General features: G+C 38.3%; 3 protein-coding genes across 3 annotated transcripts; 2 read left to right on the top strand and 1 right to left on the bottom strand.

Annotated features, from left to right (window-relative positions):
• LOC140764859 (uncharacterized) lies at positions 1-4,853 on the top strand. Its single transcript, XM_073103679.1, has 9 exons — positions 1-522; positions 733-865; positions 1,054-1,131; positions 2,043-2,409; positions 2,507-2,619; positions 2,969-3,133; positions 3,238-3,368; positions 4,325-4,417; positions 4,491-4,853. Exons 1-9 carry the CDS (start codon positions 374-376, stop codon positions 4,648-4,650), a joined length of 1,389 nt encoding a protein of 462 aa, XP_072959780.1. The 5' UTR covers positions 1-373; the 3' UTR covers positions 4,651-4,853.
• Positions 4,854-5,464: 611 nt separating this feature from the next.
• Positions 5,465-13,774, top strand: LOC140764856 (protein root UVB sensitive 1, chloroplastic). Its single transcript, XM_073103673.1, has 9 exons — positions 5,465-6,296; positions 6,668-6,943; positions 8,740-8,796; positions 9,128-9,326; positions 10,394-10,500; positions 11,992-12,168; positions 12,274-13,183; positions 13,367-13,424; positions 13,638-13,774. The coding sequence occupies exons 1-7, from the start codon at positions 5,541-5,543 to the stop codon at positions 12,556-12,558; spliced, it is 1,857 nt and encodes a 618-aa protein (XP_072959774.1). The 5' UTR covers positions 5,465-5,540; the 3' UTR covers positions 12,559-13,183; positions 13,367-13,424; positions 13,638-13,774.
• Positions 13,437-16,845, bottom strand: LOC140764857 (abscisic acid 8'-hydroxylase 1-like). The gene is made up of 7 exons (XM_073103674.1): positions 16,538-16,845; positions 15,974-16,292; positions 15,031-15,420; positions 14,743-14,923; positions 14,476-14,582; positions 14,259-14,377; positions 13,437-13,763 (listed from the first exon to the last, which is right to left on the bottom strand). Exons 1-7 carry the CDS (start codon positions 16,789-16,791, stop codon positions 13,670-13,672), a joined length of 1,464 nt encoding a protein of 487 aa, XP_072959775.1. The 5' UTR covers positions 16,792-16,845; the 3' UTR covers positions 13,437-13,669.
• Between the last annotated feature and the right edge of the window lie 117 nt (positions 16,846-16,962).

The following is a 16,962-nucleotide window of genomic DNA, read 5'->3' as shown; positions in this document are numbered from 1 at the left end:
ATTTATTCGCACTCTCTCTCTCTCTCTCGCTCTGTTTTTAGCGTCATCTTCATCCCACCCACTCTGCACGGCCTTTTCGTACTGCCGTCTCCATTGCCTTTTCCCTCTCGTCTCATCCTCTCAGCAAAGAAAAAGAAAGAGAGAGAGAGAGAGAGAGAGAGAGTAATAATACAAGAAGGAGAAAGGAGGAGGAGGCCAATTTTAATGGTCATAAGGATCGAGATCGCCTCTCATCTTCTGCGTCATATGGACGGTGGTGGAGCTGCCGATCTCATCAAGCCCTCTAAAGAGTCGGCGCCGTACGCCGTGCGTTGTTGCATCAAGTACGTAACTACGACGACGACGAGGAACACGACGACGACTTCCAACGATCATGTGGACGCTTGATATATGCCTCCTCTCCTCTTCCCCTTCTCCTCGTCTGGCTCGTCTTCTTGATTCCGAGTTCGTCGCCTCTTCCTCCGCGGCCATGCTTCTCTCTCCGGCTTTTCCTGCGACGGGCCTCGCATCGCTGTCTCTTAGGTAATTGCTGTGTCTTTCGCGCTCCCTCACTCTCTTCTCTTCTTTCACCTTCCCCGCCATCTGTTTGTTGATATGCCTCAGAGGTTTCTAGGGTTAGTTTGGTTCCTAAGGAAGAAAGATGAGATAAATAGGGTTAGGGAGGGAGGGAGGGAGAGAGAGAAGGCTTAGTTAGTGTTGCTATCCCCACACGCGATTTGTTGTTACGACCAGGTCTGATCGCCGAAGGAATGGGAAGAAGACGAGGCACGTGGGGAGCACTCCCCCGTCCATGGCTTCCCCCACTCTCTGCTGTCAGGCGATGGATCATCCCTCTTCCCCTCACGCCGATGCACAAAACCTCAAGGTCTGCGCCGTCCTCACTCCTTGATGTCCGCAATTGCATGCCGCTGGATCGGCGGCCCGCGATATTATTTCCGATACCTCCTGACTTCTTTTGTTTATTTTTTTTCCTCTTTCTTGATGTTTAACTGATGAGTTCTTTTGATCGCTCCCTTTGGGGGGGATTATGCATGCAAAATAATCTGGATGCAGATTCTCAAGCTCGCGAGGGAAAGGTTTGCCCGGGAGATCGCTTCCAAATCCCAGGATGAAGATGTCTCCGTTGCCAAGGTAATGCGGTGCCAATCAACAAAATCTTTTGAATCGTGAAAAGTTAAGGTGCTAAGTTCATAAGTAAATATGGCATCTTTTTCAGTATCGTGACATTGTGATAGATTGGCAGAACGATTTTTTTTTTCTCATTTGCTTTACTTACTGTGGCTAGTAGAGTTTTAAGATCGTTCTGTTTATATGGCCCTCTTTGTGAATTTATGACTTTTATATTGCGTTATTACTCCATGTTTGAGACTGGATAAGTAAATGGTGTGAAAATGGCATCAAGATAGATTTTTCAGGTAAGGGATTCATATTCTTAGCTAGTGTCTATGTGACTTTTTAGCGCTTACAATGAAGATTTAAGAGATTTTGAATGTATCATTATCTCGATCCGATATGACTAAGATGGGCCATATTTGTCCACAGTACTTTTTGTTATTATCTGTTCTGAGAATGGTATGCCACCAATATATGCTGGCTAAGTTTGATTGCACAGGGACCACTTCTTGTTTTTAATGCCTGTGATGAACTGTATTTTATTATTGTTAGTGTAGCTCACATGCACAGGTTGTGCCCTTCCTATTAGTTAGCTTCATTTAAATTTGTCAAAACTGATTTACACAAAACAGATTTGGTGTATAGTTTAGATTGCACAAGAACCACTTATTTTTTGCATATTGGATGTCTCTCAAGAATTGAATTTATCATTTTTAGGCAATGCATGCAGCTTGCATGACACAGGTTTTACTCTCTGACTATCACTACTTCTATGTACTTGGTGGCAGAATTGTACATTGTCTATGAATACTTTAGTAGCTTAAGTAACATAAAATTAGCACTTCTGCGCTCCTCATTTCTAGAGATATACTGTATTCAAGACAAAGTTATGATCAATGTTGAGCTTTACTTGAAAACTTTTACCTCAGGCTTTGTTGTATGTTGCTGCTGAAGACGAAGCTTTCATAGCTTTTAACCGAGAGAAGGATGCTTGCTCATTTATAAATGAGAGAAAAGATGTTTCTGTACCCTTCAAGGCCCAGTCTGAAGTTAATGATGTAGAAGAGCTTTCTTTATCTGGCAAGAGCATATCTGGGTGGTTGACTGAGTTAGATATGATAGCAAAGGAAGTGGAGGCAGAGTTGGTTACAAGGGACATAGGTTGCCATTTGATGGAAGTAGTTGAGGCTGTAAACACTGTTCTTTTTGAATCAAGACGCTTCAAGAGATTTCCCGTGCTTGTAGATTCAAAATTTTCGTACTTGCATACAGTACTTTGCTCGGGATGTGGCAGCGGTAAACTGGCTGTTACTATGTGCAGTTGGCTGGACTATATTAAGTTAAGAGTATACTCTGCTTGTAGGTCCAAATTAAATTTCTGTCTTGTTGGCAGCTATTATGCTCAGCATCATCTATATTGAAATTTGCCGGAGACTCGGCGTGACTATAGTGGGCTCTCCTGTGGGGGAAGATTTTTTGATTTGGCCGCAGACGGAGAACCCAGAGGTACAATATTCCTAGATTCTGATTCTTTTGTAACTTGTCATGCCTGCACTTCAGTAAGCGATGGTTAATATTTCCATTCTGGTACTGTTTATATCCCTCCATTAGAGTCCTCATTGATCATATTTAGTTTATCTAACATAGTATTCAGCATCAGGAATCAATACTTGTGCCTCCTCCAGCTCTATTTCTCTGTTTTAATGCTTTCCTCCTGGTTTACTTTTCCTTTTGATTGACTTATTAACCTGTTGCTATATATTTCAAGTCCTTACTTTCTGAGAATCAACGCGTCACAGGGTGATCTCCTTTTTCTACCTAATCTAACTACTAACTAGTTATTTTGTTTTTTTAGGAACTTTTCAGGGCTTCTTCAGGACATAGCTTGTTAGCGACAATAAATGGTAGATGCATTGAGGATCCAAGATCAATGGCATCTGACTTGAACAGTAAAACACTTTTAGGACTTGAAGTTGCAACTAACAGAGATATTATTGCTATTGCCCTGGCTAATTTGATTGTAAGTTTTCTAGTTAACCGGCAACACTCCGAGTTAAGCAGTGAAGGTCATGAAATCAATTTTATCCACTATATCTTGTAGTCTCACCTTTCCCTTGTTTACAGAGGCTTCACTGGAAACGGGCTTCAAAGATGAATCATGGATTGATGTTAACTTCACCTCTTAGGCCGATTTACCCTGGGCACGATAAAGGCAACATGGAAAAAGTTCCACTATTGCGACCTCAAGAGCTCAGGTAATTGTTGTCGCTCAAGAAAGTAGATCTTTAATTTGGGTGGTCTATCAGTAACTTTGAATCATAATTCCATTGCAGAAAATTGTAAAGCGTATCCAAAATTTCAAACTGCTATATAGTGTTCATGATGAAATCAATGATTAAAATGGTATCATCAGTTTTGATGGTATATCAATGACTTCTGAAATATATAATGGATGGAAAGTATCTAAAGTGTGTAGTCGAATAATCAAACTGCTACATGCACATTATAAAAATGGATACGCACATCTGTGTCTGATAGGAACCTATTGGTTTTGGTCAATTTACTATTTTGATAATGGAGTATGTTGCTGAATACTGTCAAATGAGTAGAGTAACTTATACGCTATAGTGTATTCAAAGCACATTATTTAGTCTTATACTGAACAAGTTTGAAAATTAATAGAACTTTAAAGAGGATGGGTCTAAGACAGGCATAAATTTATTGTAATTGATAATGGCACATGAAGCAGGATGTTGTTTTGAGCTTGAAGTTATTATATAATGTATGATGTGTTACCCATCATGCTGAAGAAAGGATCCGTGAGCTTGCAAGTTGCAATATATTGTTGTGACTCGGGTTTTATTACTTATTAGTGCATTTTTGTGTCAAGGGAAAGTATACCAACTCGTGGTTTTATTTCCCTATTCTTAGAAGTGGTTTATCTACATATTTCATTAATTTATTAAGTTGCCGTTTCTTTTTTGAAGCTGATCTGAAGAGGAAACACTGGAATTATATGTGACATGATTAGTTAGATATCTGAATCTTAAAACTTAAAGTCTATTATTCATGTTTTTCTAGCATCGGTTATTCTGTTCTAGATATCTGTGGAACAGAAAGAAAGGTTACGCCAAATCGAACAATCTTGGTTCTTTTAGGATGATTAGATGAATTCTTAATGGAATAGTTCCCATCTTTGCTCGTTTTGTAGATTGGCCATCATGGCATCAGAAAGGTTGCTGCTTCTGCAGCCTGACAATTGGACTCTAAGAAGAGACCGCGGCATGCTCTTGTACTACAGCAGGTAATTGCATTACACCATTGAGAATTATGTTACCACGTTTGTACAGGACGTATGCCTAATTTCCATTTTACAGGAGGTACGGGGAAGCAGTCCAAGAACTCAGCATATGCATGGCCTTTGCACCTGTAGAGGAGGTAGAAGTTCTCGAACCGTTTGTCGAGAGGTTGCATCTGCTTCGCCTCGTATCATCCTGGGAGTCTTTGGGTCAGGCTGGCTCCGTAGCAGTTCCATGAGCTTTCTTGTGTAGTAGTTGTATGTTCTTAATCACGCAGCCTCTCTTGTAGCCAGCCTCCTTATTTACTAGAGGTGATACTGCTTGCTGCCGAATTCTGATGGTAAAACATCATCACATCATAATCTGACTAAAAAGGACAATCTGGATGTGGGAGTTGAGACATTCTTAATCATGATTTACGATCATTTCATTTTTGTTAAACTACATTGTTCTTTAAACCACCGTCCGTATGGTGCTAGATCTGATGCGATAACTGCTGAACTGAGATTGTTGAGACTTATCGCCTTTAAGCAGGATTTGAGGCCAAAACTTTTGGGACTAGCTTTTTGTATTATTTTCTTTATTTTAGTTGTATCTTTGCTGATGTCCCCCTCAACTGGCAGCATCATTATATTTTCCAATGCCTGACGCAAGACTTTAGATACAATGAAAAGTTAAGGGTCGATTTAGAATAAAGTTGCGAAATAAAATTTTCTAAATAGCTCCTTATATGAAACCTTTCAAAAGCTGTTAAAGTTTAAGTTATTAGTAACAAGATATCGAGAGCAAATTGGTTTGTAGTTCACGGTATGCTTTTAATTCGTTTAAGTTTAAATAACAACAAAAATTAACAATTGAACTAGAGAAGTAAATAGTCAGATAACTGGAATCCAATATAGGGTGGGAAAATGTGACTTATATGTTATCATCAAATAAGAATTTAATATGGTAAAACGAAAAACTGAAATAATGTAATTTAAATTATTTTTTTTACTTTTGCATGTTATAAATTCTTCTGTATAAGGTTCGTGCATCTCACATTTATCCATGGTTATACGGATCTCTTATTCGTATCATGTACCAAATTTATCATCAGTATCCGTATAATAATAACCTTGGTGTCCAGTAATGGTCGCCTCGACGACCGGCCTAATGGGGCAGTGGCTGCTTCTACCATACCCTAACACTCATCCTCTTCCTCCTCGCCTTGCCTCTCGTCCCTCCTCTTCCGCTTCTATTTCCAACCAAAACCCTAAACCCATCTCTGTGGTACGTGTTCCCTCTGGCCCTGTAAACCTCCATTCTCTCTCATCTCCATCTCGTCTTCCTCCTCCTCCTCCTCCTCTTCCTCTCCATGGCGGTGGCAGCGGCAACAACGCAAACAACAACAACAACGGCAACGGGAGGTGGTGGCGCGGGAACCCTTTCGATCCCAATGGCTGGTTTCCTCCTCCTGCTATCGTTGGCTTGCTACTACTCTTCCTCCGATTCATTAGGCACAACCCTCTTGCCTCCCTCTTCTTGCTCCTCTCCTTCTTACCTTCTCCCGCCGTCGCCATTAGTAGTGATGGCGATGGCGACGCTGGCGGTGGTCGTAAAGGTGATGACTTTGTTTGGGAAATAAGAGGAGGCAAGAGGACGAGGCTCGTCCCTGATCCTCTTCGGGATTCGTTCGTTGCTTCTCACTTAGAGGGGGAGGGGGAGGGGAACGGAATCTTCCACCATGGGATGGAATCTTGCTGGCGCTATTGCAGGGATATGTTCGTCCATTTGATGCTCCCTGATGGATTTCCGCACAGCGTTAGCGGCGATTACCTTGAATATTCCCTGTGGAGAGCGGTTCAGGGCATCGCCAGCCAAGTCAGCGGCGTCCTTTCCACTCAGGTATTATCTTCTTCTTTTATGTAATCTCTTTCAGCCAGTTTACCGCTATCGTTCTGTTGTTCTTTAAATTTAATTCTTTAAGGTTGTTCCTGAAGATATTCTACTGGATGTGGAACCACTAGGAAGGGAGCAAGTTACCTTGGCTATTTTTATTATTTTATTTTGGACCAAACTTAGCATAAAAAGAATAATAGAACGGTAGTATCTCGTTGACATGGATTTTGATTATATTGACACTAATACATTCACAGCATTTGAAGCAATTTTCATTTGCAATCTAGTTCGTAAAAGATACGAATTCTTTCACCTTATTCCTACTGGCCAGAATTAAATTACTGTACATTTTCTGTTGTTGCATCTGTTGCTTTCAGGCTTTACTTTATGCAGTTGGATTAGGAAAGGGTGCAATACCAACAGCTGCGGCAGTCAATTGGGTGCTCAAGGATGGACTCGGGTATCTGAGCAAAATATTGTTGTCGAAATTTGGTCGTCATTTTGATGTCAATCCTAAGGGATGGAGGCTGTTTGCAGATCTTCTGGAAAATGCTGCATATGGATTGGAGATTTTGACTCCAGTTTTTCCTCATCATTTTGTTTTGATTGGTGCAGCTGCGGGAGCTGGTCGTTCAGCAGCTGCTTTGATACAGGTGAGGAAAATCCCTGGATTAGAATTGCTTTATTAGATCTAGGTCAGTAGGTCATACATGTTGTTTAACTTGATGCGCTCCCAAGTGTCAGAGATCGTTCAAGTAGTAATCTCAGAAAATCCAAGGTCGAATCAAAAGGGAGAGGATAAGTGTGATCAGGTGTAAAGAAAACAAGATCGAAGACGAAACAGGGAAATTGTGAATTGAAAATTAAGATTGATTAGCACCAAAGCAACTGAGCAAAAAACCAATAAATGAGAAAGGAGACTATGAATCAAGGAATCATCTAAACCAGTTATAAACATGGCTATTTCTGTTGGATTTGATCGAAGGATATCATAGCTGCAGTGGTATTCAAAGCATATTGTATAATGCAATCACCAAAATTCTAATCCAAAGTATCTACATGCCTTTGTTTCGACAACGATAGAGCAAAGAAACAAGCAAGTTTGGTATTTCATTAATGAATTATCTAAAGATATCATTTTTTTTTTAAAAGCATTCAAATCCATAACCAAAAGATTAAGAATCCAGAATTTATTAAGTTAGAAGACAAATACAAATGTTTAGATCCATCCCTTCTCTGAAGTCAACGTGGAAGTAGCTATACATAGCTGCTTGTCTCATTTCAAGTACTTCTTGTGGATCAGAATGCTCCCAAGAAAAAAACCAGCACTAATCCTAATTTCGAGCTAGACAAATAGGAACTCCAAAAATCTCAAAATTGGACACTCATAGTAGAAAATTCTGGAAAGGAATCTTCTTTAAATGAGAAAGTCCTGGAATAGGAAATTCCGGAAAGCATTCTCTCAAATAAGGAATGTTTGAAAATTCTGAAATAGGCAATCATGGAGCTCGAAATAGGAGTACTTCAAATAGGGATTCTGAAAATAGCTCGTAATAGGAATTCTGGATCAAAATCATATATAGCTTCGTTGGACTCATGACAGCTGATTTGACTTGGTTGGATTGCTATTTCAAATTAAACCTTCAGCTTAGATGGATCTTCAAACATAGGAAAACAGCGCATTCAAGCCACTCTATTTTCCACTTTGTGCCATCTGATCTAATTTAAATTCATTTTCCTAGCAACCTGCACAAAGTGACTTCACTAAGAATATGGCATTAAATCAATAATATTATGATTATAAGATAGCAAATAGACTAGTATACGAGGTATTTAGGTGTACTTTTATGCTCTTATCATGTGTCCATTTGATATAAGGTCAAGTTGGCACGCACATACGCGCAACACATACACACACATACATACATACGTCTATATATATATATATATGTATGTATATATATTTGCATTTTCACTCACTTTTATTTGTAAAATGAAAAATTATTCATATTTGTGACAAACTATCTAGTACTCTGCCTTTTATTCAATAGTACCAAAATCTAATAGGTCCTATGCGAACACATGCCTTTTGTGGTTGTGAGATGTTATACACAGTGAGCTCATTTGTGTAATAAAAGGTTTATATGACGCTGATTATTTTAGTTATGGTGGTTCCTATTGTTTCGTTTATGTTCTTTTGTTAAAGAAATTTTAGGAATTCCTAGTATCTCACAATTTTAATTTTATTTGTTCCTAATATACTGCTGAATATGTGTGATTTATGATCTAATTACTCCCCTATTTGCATTATTCAGGTAATAGCATATCTTTTCTACTTAGCTGGATTTAGACATTTTCATCTGGCATTGCCATCAATTATGTCATACTGGTGGCTTCATTATGTTTATCCATCTATGGTTGAACTATTCTCTTATTCATTTTATTGCAGGCTGCTACTAGAAGCTGCTTCTATGCAGGTTTTGCTGTACAAAGGAACTTTGCGGAGGTAAACATGAGATCCTTAGCATGTCCCATCTATAATATTTCTTTGAAATTGGTGTATCAACTGTGCAGTTGCAGCTTATTCAGTGTATGATCATTAAATTATCCAGCATGCTTGAGATTCAGACATTATACAACATATACAGTATTCCAATTTTGTTTGTTGGTGTACATTATCAATGGATGCTTGATTACACTGTATTAGATAAAGATGCTTCAAAATAATATTTTGTTACAAAAGTTGTCCAATATAGCTAATGACCTAAAAACATATACATTCAGGTCTTAGTTCAGATATTGTAACTTTTCAGTTTTCATGATTGGTAATTTTGCAGGTTATTGCAAAAGGTGAAGCTCAAGGAATGGTTAGCAAGTTCCTAGGGATCGCGATTGGAATAGCATTGGCCAACTCCATTGGATCATCTGCACCTTTAGCTCTTTCTTCATTTGTTGCAGTAACATGTGTTCACATGTACTGCAATCTTAAGTCGTATCAGTCAATTCAACTAAGGACTCTAAATCCCTATCGTGCAAGTAATCTCTCTGTTTCTTTACTCATCTCCAGTATTTTTTTTTTCTTACAAAATATTAATTGTTGCTCTTTTTATGAAGTTATTAAGAATACAATGGTCAATGGGTAAATATTTAATTGGAAAAATTCATTTTTTTACTACTCAGTATCTCATTATGATATACAGAGTCATCTTTAGTAGTATATTAGTGTTTAGCTTAACTTTATATCAATCTTAATGGTCAATAGTTTTATATTCCAGTGGTAGTGCGGTTGATAGGCCAAGGCATGGCACATATGTGTATATGTTGAGAATCCTTTTTGTTGGATTGAGCTTCATGGCAACCATTTTAACTTCATGAGAAACATATATGTTGAGAATCTGCACTAACATGATCTGGACTTTCAGGGTTGGAGAGTAACAGTCAGGGAGTTATGGGGTTCCTACATTAGTTAGGTGACCTAAAAAATTACAATGTTGGCAATCCATGTTATGATATTTCTACATTTTTGATGGGTTAGAAGTATAAAAACTTAAAAAGAAGAGTGCTGTCATTGAAGGACTAAAGCTGAATGGTAACTCACACCAAGCATTGTAACCATTGGCTATTGTTTTAATTTTTATGACAATGATGGGTTTTAAAAATATGTGATTAGTAGACTTTGTTTAATGTGTTGTAAGATACTTACATCAGGATCAAACATTTGGAGCTTGACAGTTTGCTTTGTAAAATTTTTAGCACATTTTGTTTGTTTGATTTGTGCCTTTTATGAGTTTTTGACTCATGGTGAAAGACCTTCCCATATATATATATGTGTGTGTGTGTGTGTGTGTGTGTGTGTATCCTTTTAGTACTTATGTCTGTATATATATTGTAGATCCTGACAAGCTGGGTACATGTTTCCAAAATTAGTTTGTTAGTTCCTTGATATTCATATCTTAAGGTAAATACTTCCTATTATTAGGAAAAAAATATAAAACATGAATTTTCTAAATGCATGTGATGAGTATTTTAATATTTGTTTTAGTCTTATCTTACTAAATTAAATCTTGTTTAGTTTGAAATTATTTTTTTCTTTTTTGGAGCAGATCTGGTTTTCAGCGAATATCTATTGAGTGGACAAGTTCCTTCAGTGAAAGAAGTTAATGATGCAGAACCACTTTTCCCTGGCGTGCCAATCATCACTACGCATAAAGTGAGTGGAACTACAATATTTTTACTCTAAATTGCCTCTTATGTTTGGGAACTCTATCTAGGTTAACTATGACTGCTTTTCTTGGGCGAGGCACAGTATGAACTAATGGTACTTGATGTCTGCTATTGATTGTTATGTTGTCTTTTAAACTAGTGCAGAAATGTGAAGTTAGCTAGAACCATCTTACTGATGACTGACCTTTCTCTTTCAACCCTACTGTAGTTTTGCAAACTAGAAATGTCCTCTAGGGATCTCTTTCGAGATGCTGTCAGTAAGGAATCATCAGCCTTTTCTTGTCACATACTTTAAAAAACATCAATATTTATCAGACTTTCCTTTCTACTCTATAACCACTAAAGTTTAGGAACCCTGTCACAGAGCTTAGGCAATTTATATAACTGATCATGACTATCATTTAGTTCTATTAGTCTATGAATGATATTACTATGCAAGTAGCTTTTTTAGTTGATCTGCGTCAGTGGACCATACTGATTTAAAAATACATTTCATCTTTTAACTTCTGTTCAATTATCCTCTCCCAAAGTTTCATAGTATTACTCACTTTTGATTTCACAACTCAATTAAATTGGTATATCTCTTATGTTATTATTTACTGCATTTTGTCACTAAAATACTCTTTCTCTACTCATCCTGCGTCTTTTCAGCATGTTTAATTCTGTCATATAGACTAGTCAACCAAATTCAACCTGTCTCTTAATATATGTCTAGGCATACTATTGGGACCTACAACCTAGTTGTATATTCTTTAACCTTGTAATCTTATCTTTCTTGCATTTATGTATTCTGTATCCATGCCTTCTTTACTTAGCTCTAAATTTAGGACATCTTTCTGGTTCTCATCCAGTAAAGTGTGAAAGTAAGTCATCTATTTCTGTTTTGATCTTTTCCTTCAGAATTTCTGATTCACTTTTTATGTAATTATGTTGACCTAAATGATAAATCTTCTCTCTTTCTTCCCAACTTAAGCAAGTTTTTGTCTTTTGTCTATCTTTCTCACTCAAACATTTATTAAGAGGGTCCCACTAAGATAATTAATATATATATATATATATATATATATTTTTTTTTTTTGTTTGTTTGGAAATTGCTTGTTGGTTCATGCAAGCTAGTCAGGTCAAATAGAAATTGATAGCTTCATAACCTTGTTCCTGCTGGAAGTTAAATAGAGCAAACCAATAGTCTTAGCACAGGAAGTGGCTGCTGCATTCCCACCCAACCACCACCACCATCATGCACACGCAACATCATAAGGGCAAGGGTATTCTTATTTGATAAAAAAATTCTTGACTAATTCATAGATTTGAGTGGTGTCTAAAATGGAGTTTTTGTTATTAAGATACCTTGTTATGGTTTAGGATATTAAATGCTGATTGCAGCTTAGTGAGCTAAAACAATTTGGATATCAATCTCAGAAGGTCATTCTGATCTGCACCAGAGCATCTTAAATTTAATATTTGATTCCTGCTTCAGGGACTGTTCCAGACACTATCTGTGGAAGCCAAAAATGCATCATCTGAGATTTGTCGCCGGTTGCAACTGGGGTCCAAGCTCAGTGAAGTCATCAGCAGCAAAGAGGACGCATTTGCCCTGTTTGAGCTGTTCAGAAACGAAAGATACATTCTTACAGAAAATGGAGGAACATTTTTTGTAAGTTAGATATTCAAGATTTCATTAATCCTTCTTCATGAATTAGTTCTTTATCCTTTTGCATATTTATATCCATGTATATTAAACATCTGGCATTAATTATAGGTTGTTCTTAAAGAAGACTCTTCTACAGAAGATATGCTCAAATCTATATTCCACGTCAACTATCTCTACTGGCTGGAGAAAAACGTAGGGATTGAATCAAAAAGCATTTGTGATGATTGCAGACCAGGTGGACGTCTGCAGATATCTTTGGATTATGTAGAGCGAGAATTCGGCCATATAAAAAATGATGGTTTGCAAAGCGGCTGGGTTGTTGATGGGCTGGTAGCGAGGCCATTACCCAATAAGATTCGCCCAGGTTATGGTGTTCCTCCTCAGAAAGGTTGACAAGATAAACCTTATGATGTCCGGAATCATAAGATAAGCGCAGATGTGATCTCCAAGAAATGTGGAGTTCAGAAGAACGAGTAAAATTATCAACTTGTTCTCTCTCCACATGTGACAGGACATAAACAAAGATTCGATGATACTAGAGTACCGGAGTTGTTGGCCCTTGAGGGCTCTGGCTATTTTTACCCTGGAAATTCTGATTGCCTGATAATGCTGGGGCTAACTGATAGATCATTTGGTTTGCAGAAAAGAAACCATTTTGTTAAAAATTAAAGCCTTGATTTGGCACACAATTTGGTATAGTTCATGTTTTGAGATAGTTTGGCTTTCAAAAGAATACCAGTGAAAGGTAGTGATTGAACAAGACTATATAACTATTCTTTGAAAAGCCATCTATTATCCAAGTCTGCTCAAGTTTCATTGTCTCGCTCTCATCTCACTTCCAAATATCATGGGTTTTCTGAAGGGAGTTCCATTTGAAATCAGTTGGGAACTGTATTAATCCTCGCTAAGCCTTCAATTGATTGTTAACTTGAATTGCTAAGGTACTTGATTCATATGTAAAAAAAAGTTTAATGGCAGGTGCAGAGCTCACCCGCGATTGGGAAATTCAGATGGTTAGGTATGTCTTACACTTGCTTGAGTTCTTTATTAAAGTTGTTTGTCTATCTACAAGAGAAGATTTCATCTCATAATAGAAAGGGTGATAAAGCAGTTCCGGATGTTACATCTCATGATCCTGCTTAATTACATATAATGATTTGGATTGCGTATTAGTTGACTCCTCACCTGACTTAATGCACAGGATAGGGTTTCTGTAACACCACCACCACCACCACCACCATGGCTAGTGGATAATTCAGGTAACACTCTACTTGTCTTAATCGTCTGTTCATTGAAATCTTATGTTTAGTTTCCTCGGTTGAACTTTGGACGCTCTTTATTGTGTTTCCTTTACCATACAATGAAGTTGGAAGATTTGTACAAGGTGCTTAGCTTGAGACATTTCTTTACTGTCCTAATTAGTTGACATTTCTTTGTGTTCTTTTTCTTCTTCTTTGGCATACCTACTACAGTGCCTCCATGAATCTCCTACGGTCAGCCACTTCTAATTCTTGCTAGAAAATCTCATTGGCAACCCATTCAACGGCAACAGAAAGGGTCCAAATTGGATTCCACTCTCTGATTCCGATGTAGACCACCTGAAAAAGAAATTGGCATCTCATCAAATCAAGAAAAGTTGATGATCCCAGTGACCCCTTGGAGGAGCCCTGTGGCTATTTTTGGGGTGATGTGATCTTAGAAAGTTTTTGACCAAACTAACCCTCCATGACTTTTTTTAAAATGCATTCAATATACCAAGTATTTTGCCACGGTAAACTGCTGAATCGGACAACGACGTTGAAATATAAGTCATTTTTCAATTGTTGACTTATATGAAAGTTTAAAAGTGATGAATTGTTAAGTCTTAGGAATTTTTTTTCACATAAATCTTTTTTATTTGGTTCAGCAAAGACTTGCCGGTTATCGAACGACTTTTTTAATCGTTGAAGAGGAAAACGATTCCGGTTCAGCAAATTTAATAAAACATAGTTTCGTATTTAGATTTTATAGTAAATTAAATATGTAGAAAAATTTAGTGGGAAACTTAAAATATAGTCAAAAACTCTGATTTTGGACTTGTTTGGTCCTTTTACCTGTACTTGGTTGTGAGGTGATGCAGCAGGACCAGCATCTCTAACTTGGCCAACTCATTCCCAGGGCAGGAGTGGGCTCCACTTCCGAATGGCATGAAGGTGTTGGGCTTTGGAGCAACCTGAAGGTAAGAAGAGAAATTCGACATGATGTTTTAAGATTGCAAAGAGTAGAGGAGTAAAAATAGTTATACGATTACAGTATTAGTTGTTTCTTTACCTCAAATCTGGAGGGATCAAACTTCTCCGGGTCAGAGAAGTTGTCTGGGCTGTGGTGAATGTTTGTGAACAGCGGTAATACTTTCCATCCTTTTGGAATGACATACCCTGTATTCATACGTAAGGAAGACTTATTTATTAATAAATAATAGGATTCAAACCAATACATTAATTAGTAAAAGTAGACAATTATCTTAGTCAATAAGATCGTGTTCAGAATTTATGATGCTTAAACCACAATATTTTTTTTTCATTTATTGGCACCCACCTTCATAGTCCACGTCTTCCACTGCTTCTCTGAAGGTAAAAGATAGAATAGAAGCCACCCTCATCGTCTCCTGAATCACCCTCACCGTCGTCGGCATCCGTTTGGTATCCGCCCAGGTTAGCGAACCATCCCCGTCTTCCTCCTCCTTCTCTTTGCTCCTCATGATCTCCTCTTGCTCTTCCTATATAACAAGTAAACCAACGCTTGTTATCACACTTGGGACTAGAAAGAAAATCGAAGACGCAGAAGAAGAGAGATATTAATGAGTAAATTACTGAATAATCTTACTGTGACTGCTCCTAGAACACTTGGATTCTCTCCAAGATACTTGACAATCCAAGTGAGAACGCTGGCGGTGGTGTCTCTTGCCGCAAAGACCGACCCGACGATGTTATCAACAATCTGCTCATCCGTGAGCTCTTCTCTGGCTTCCATGAACGACCCAAGCAAGTCATTGGTCGTCTTTAACTTCCTCTGCCTTCTTGATAAGATAATCTTGGCTACTATTTCGCCAAGTTGCTTCCTTGCCTTCATTGCCTTGTTAAATAAGGTCCCTGGGAGATTGATGGGCATGGAGTTGTAGCCATTCTCCAGTGTGTAGTAACACTGCTTCAACTCCTCCACGTAGCACACCTCATCCTTTCCGAAGATAGAGTTCAGTGCCACGTTGAATGCGTACTGCCAATCATGGAGAAAAATTTGGAACCAGATTTAAGATTTTGTTTACATATATATATATATATATAGTATTGGAGGGTGTAGATTTGAATTCTCAAGATATTTCTTCTTTTTTTTTTCTGTACATACATCTTTAATCGTGTGGATGAAAGTTCTGTGGAGCTAGGCCAGAAGGAAATGATTCCTTTCTATATATATTATCTTTTATACATTCTACGTTTTTAACGTACCCTATTTGTTTGGAAGTTAGAATATATTTTATTTCCATTTCAAAAGGAATAAAAAAAGTTAAATACCTATTATATCTCTTCATTGATTTTTCTAAGATCTTCCTCTAAACTGTAAATCCTAAATAATGCTTGGATATTTATGTCATTTAATGTCTGTGGTTAGGTTAAAATAATACTGGAGCAACTTCCAACTACCTAACTACAAGAATGCAGGATCAAATGGAGCAAAAAAAGCGTCGTAAATCATAAATTTTCCCATGATAATATTATGGAATCGAATGAAACCAAAGAAGAAGTATAAAAACTGGGGCCATTGAGCTTACCGTTTTCATCTCCTGGAAGGTGTTGATCATTCGTCCATCCCATGAGCGGAGGGTGCGGACGGCGATCGCCTCGACGCCGGCCACCGTGGACCGGATGGCTTCGGGCATGAAGGCGCGAAGTACGAGGCGCCTCAGCCGGGCGTGGTAGTCCCCTTGCTGGAAGAAGATGGCCTGCCGGCCGAGCATCCGCTCCTTGCTCACCGGAAACGTCGGCTTGAAGAGGTCGGCGCGCGTCACTAGCACGAACCTCGCCGCCGCCGGGCTCGCCACCATCACGCAAGGGCAACCCAATATGTGGGTCTTAAAAATAGGTCCATACCTAATAAACAAACAAACAACCACCATCACCATCATCATCACCACCAACCCCAAGAAATGATAGAGATTAAAAATATATATATTATTACTATTCCAATACTTACATTTGCATGCATGATTAACGAATGCTCATAATCTAACTATGCGGTATAATAAACCAACAATGTATATATCATACTAGTAAGATAAGATCTACAGAGCCCTCCGGATCGGACCAGAATAAGTAATTAATAAAAGTATACGAACCTCCTAATCCTGAGGGCGAAGAAGGTGGTGGGGTTCTTGTTGGCGTAGAGCTGGAAGGTCTCTCCAACATAAGGCAAGCCCATGGAACCCGGAGGAAGACGCAGCTTACGATCAGCAGAAGGCCGTGCAGAGAAGAAGGCCTTCAGGAGCAAAGAGTAGAGGAGGTAGACGGCGGATAAGAGAAGGGATAGAGAGAGAAGCATGTGAATGGTGGTAGGAATAGTAGCAGTCCTATCACTATCTACGCACTTCATTCTATATTAGCTTTCTTTCTTCTTTTTTTGGCAAACTATTTAGATTTGTTTGAGGGCGATGAGGAGCGTAAGGGGAGGGGAGATGGGTATTTATAAGCGGTGAAGTCGAATCTAGGGGCGTAGTAGATACAAGAAGAAGAGAAAAAATTTGATTGACTAAGCTACGAAGAA

Source organism: Typha angustifolia, chromosome 8 (assembly GCF_048772165.1).
Source record: "Typha angustifolia cultivar Huaian chromosome 8, ASM4877216v1, whole genome shotgun sequence".
NCBI classification, from domain to species: Eukaryota; Viridiplantae; Streptophyta; class Magnoliopsida; order Poales; family Typhaceae; genus Typha; species Typha angustifolia.
Note: the sequence above shows the minus strand (reverse complement) of the source record. Positions and strands in the feature narration are given on the sequence as shown.

What these genes read in the sequence shown, in the direction of transcription:
- LOC140764859 (XM_073103679.1), top strand. Translation starts at nt 374, where the DNA reads ATGTGGACGCTTGATATATGCCTCCTCTCCTCTTCCCCTTCTCCTCGT. An exon ending in AAGATGTCTCCGTTGCCAAG is followed by an intron (nt 1,132 to 2,042) that starts GTAATGCGGTGC and finishes CTTTTACCTCAG; the next exon opens with GCTTTGTTGTATGTTGCTGC. An exon ending in ATGCTCTTGTACTACAGCAG is followed by an intron (nt 4,418 to 4,490) that starts GTAATTGCATTA and finishes TCCATTTTACAG; the next exon opens with GAGGTACGGGGAAGCAGTCC.
- LOC140764856 (XM_073103673.1), top strand. Translation starts at nt 5,541, where the DNA reads ATGGTCGCCTCGACGACCGGCCTAATGGGGCAGTGGCTGCTTCTACCA. An exon ending in CAGCAGCTGCTTTGATACAG is followed by an intron (nt 6,944 to 8,739) that starts GTGAGGAAAATC and finishes ATTTTATTGCAG; the next exon opens with GCTGCTACTAGAAGCTGCTT. An exon ending in TCTAAATCCCTATCGTGCAA is followed by an intron (nt 9,327 to 10,393) that starts GTAATCTCTCTG and finishes TTTTTGGAGCAG; the next exon opens with ATCTGGTTTTCAGCGAATAT.
- LOC140764857 (XM_073103674.1), bottom strand. Translation starts at nt 16,791, where the DNA reads ATGAAGTGCGTAGATAGTGATAGGACTGCTACTATTCCTACCACCATT. An exon ending in TTCGCCCTCAGGATTAGGAG is followed by an intron (nt 16,293 to 16,537) that starts GTTCGTATACTT and finishes TTTGTTTATTAG; the next exon opens with GTATGGACCTATTTTTAAGA. An exon ending in CCTTCCAGGAGATGAAAACG is followed by an intron (nt 15,421 to 15,973) that starts GTAAGCTCAATG and finishes CATGATTGGCAG; the next exon opens with TACGCATTCAACGTGGCACT.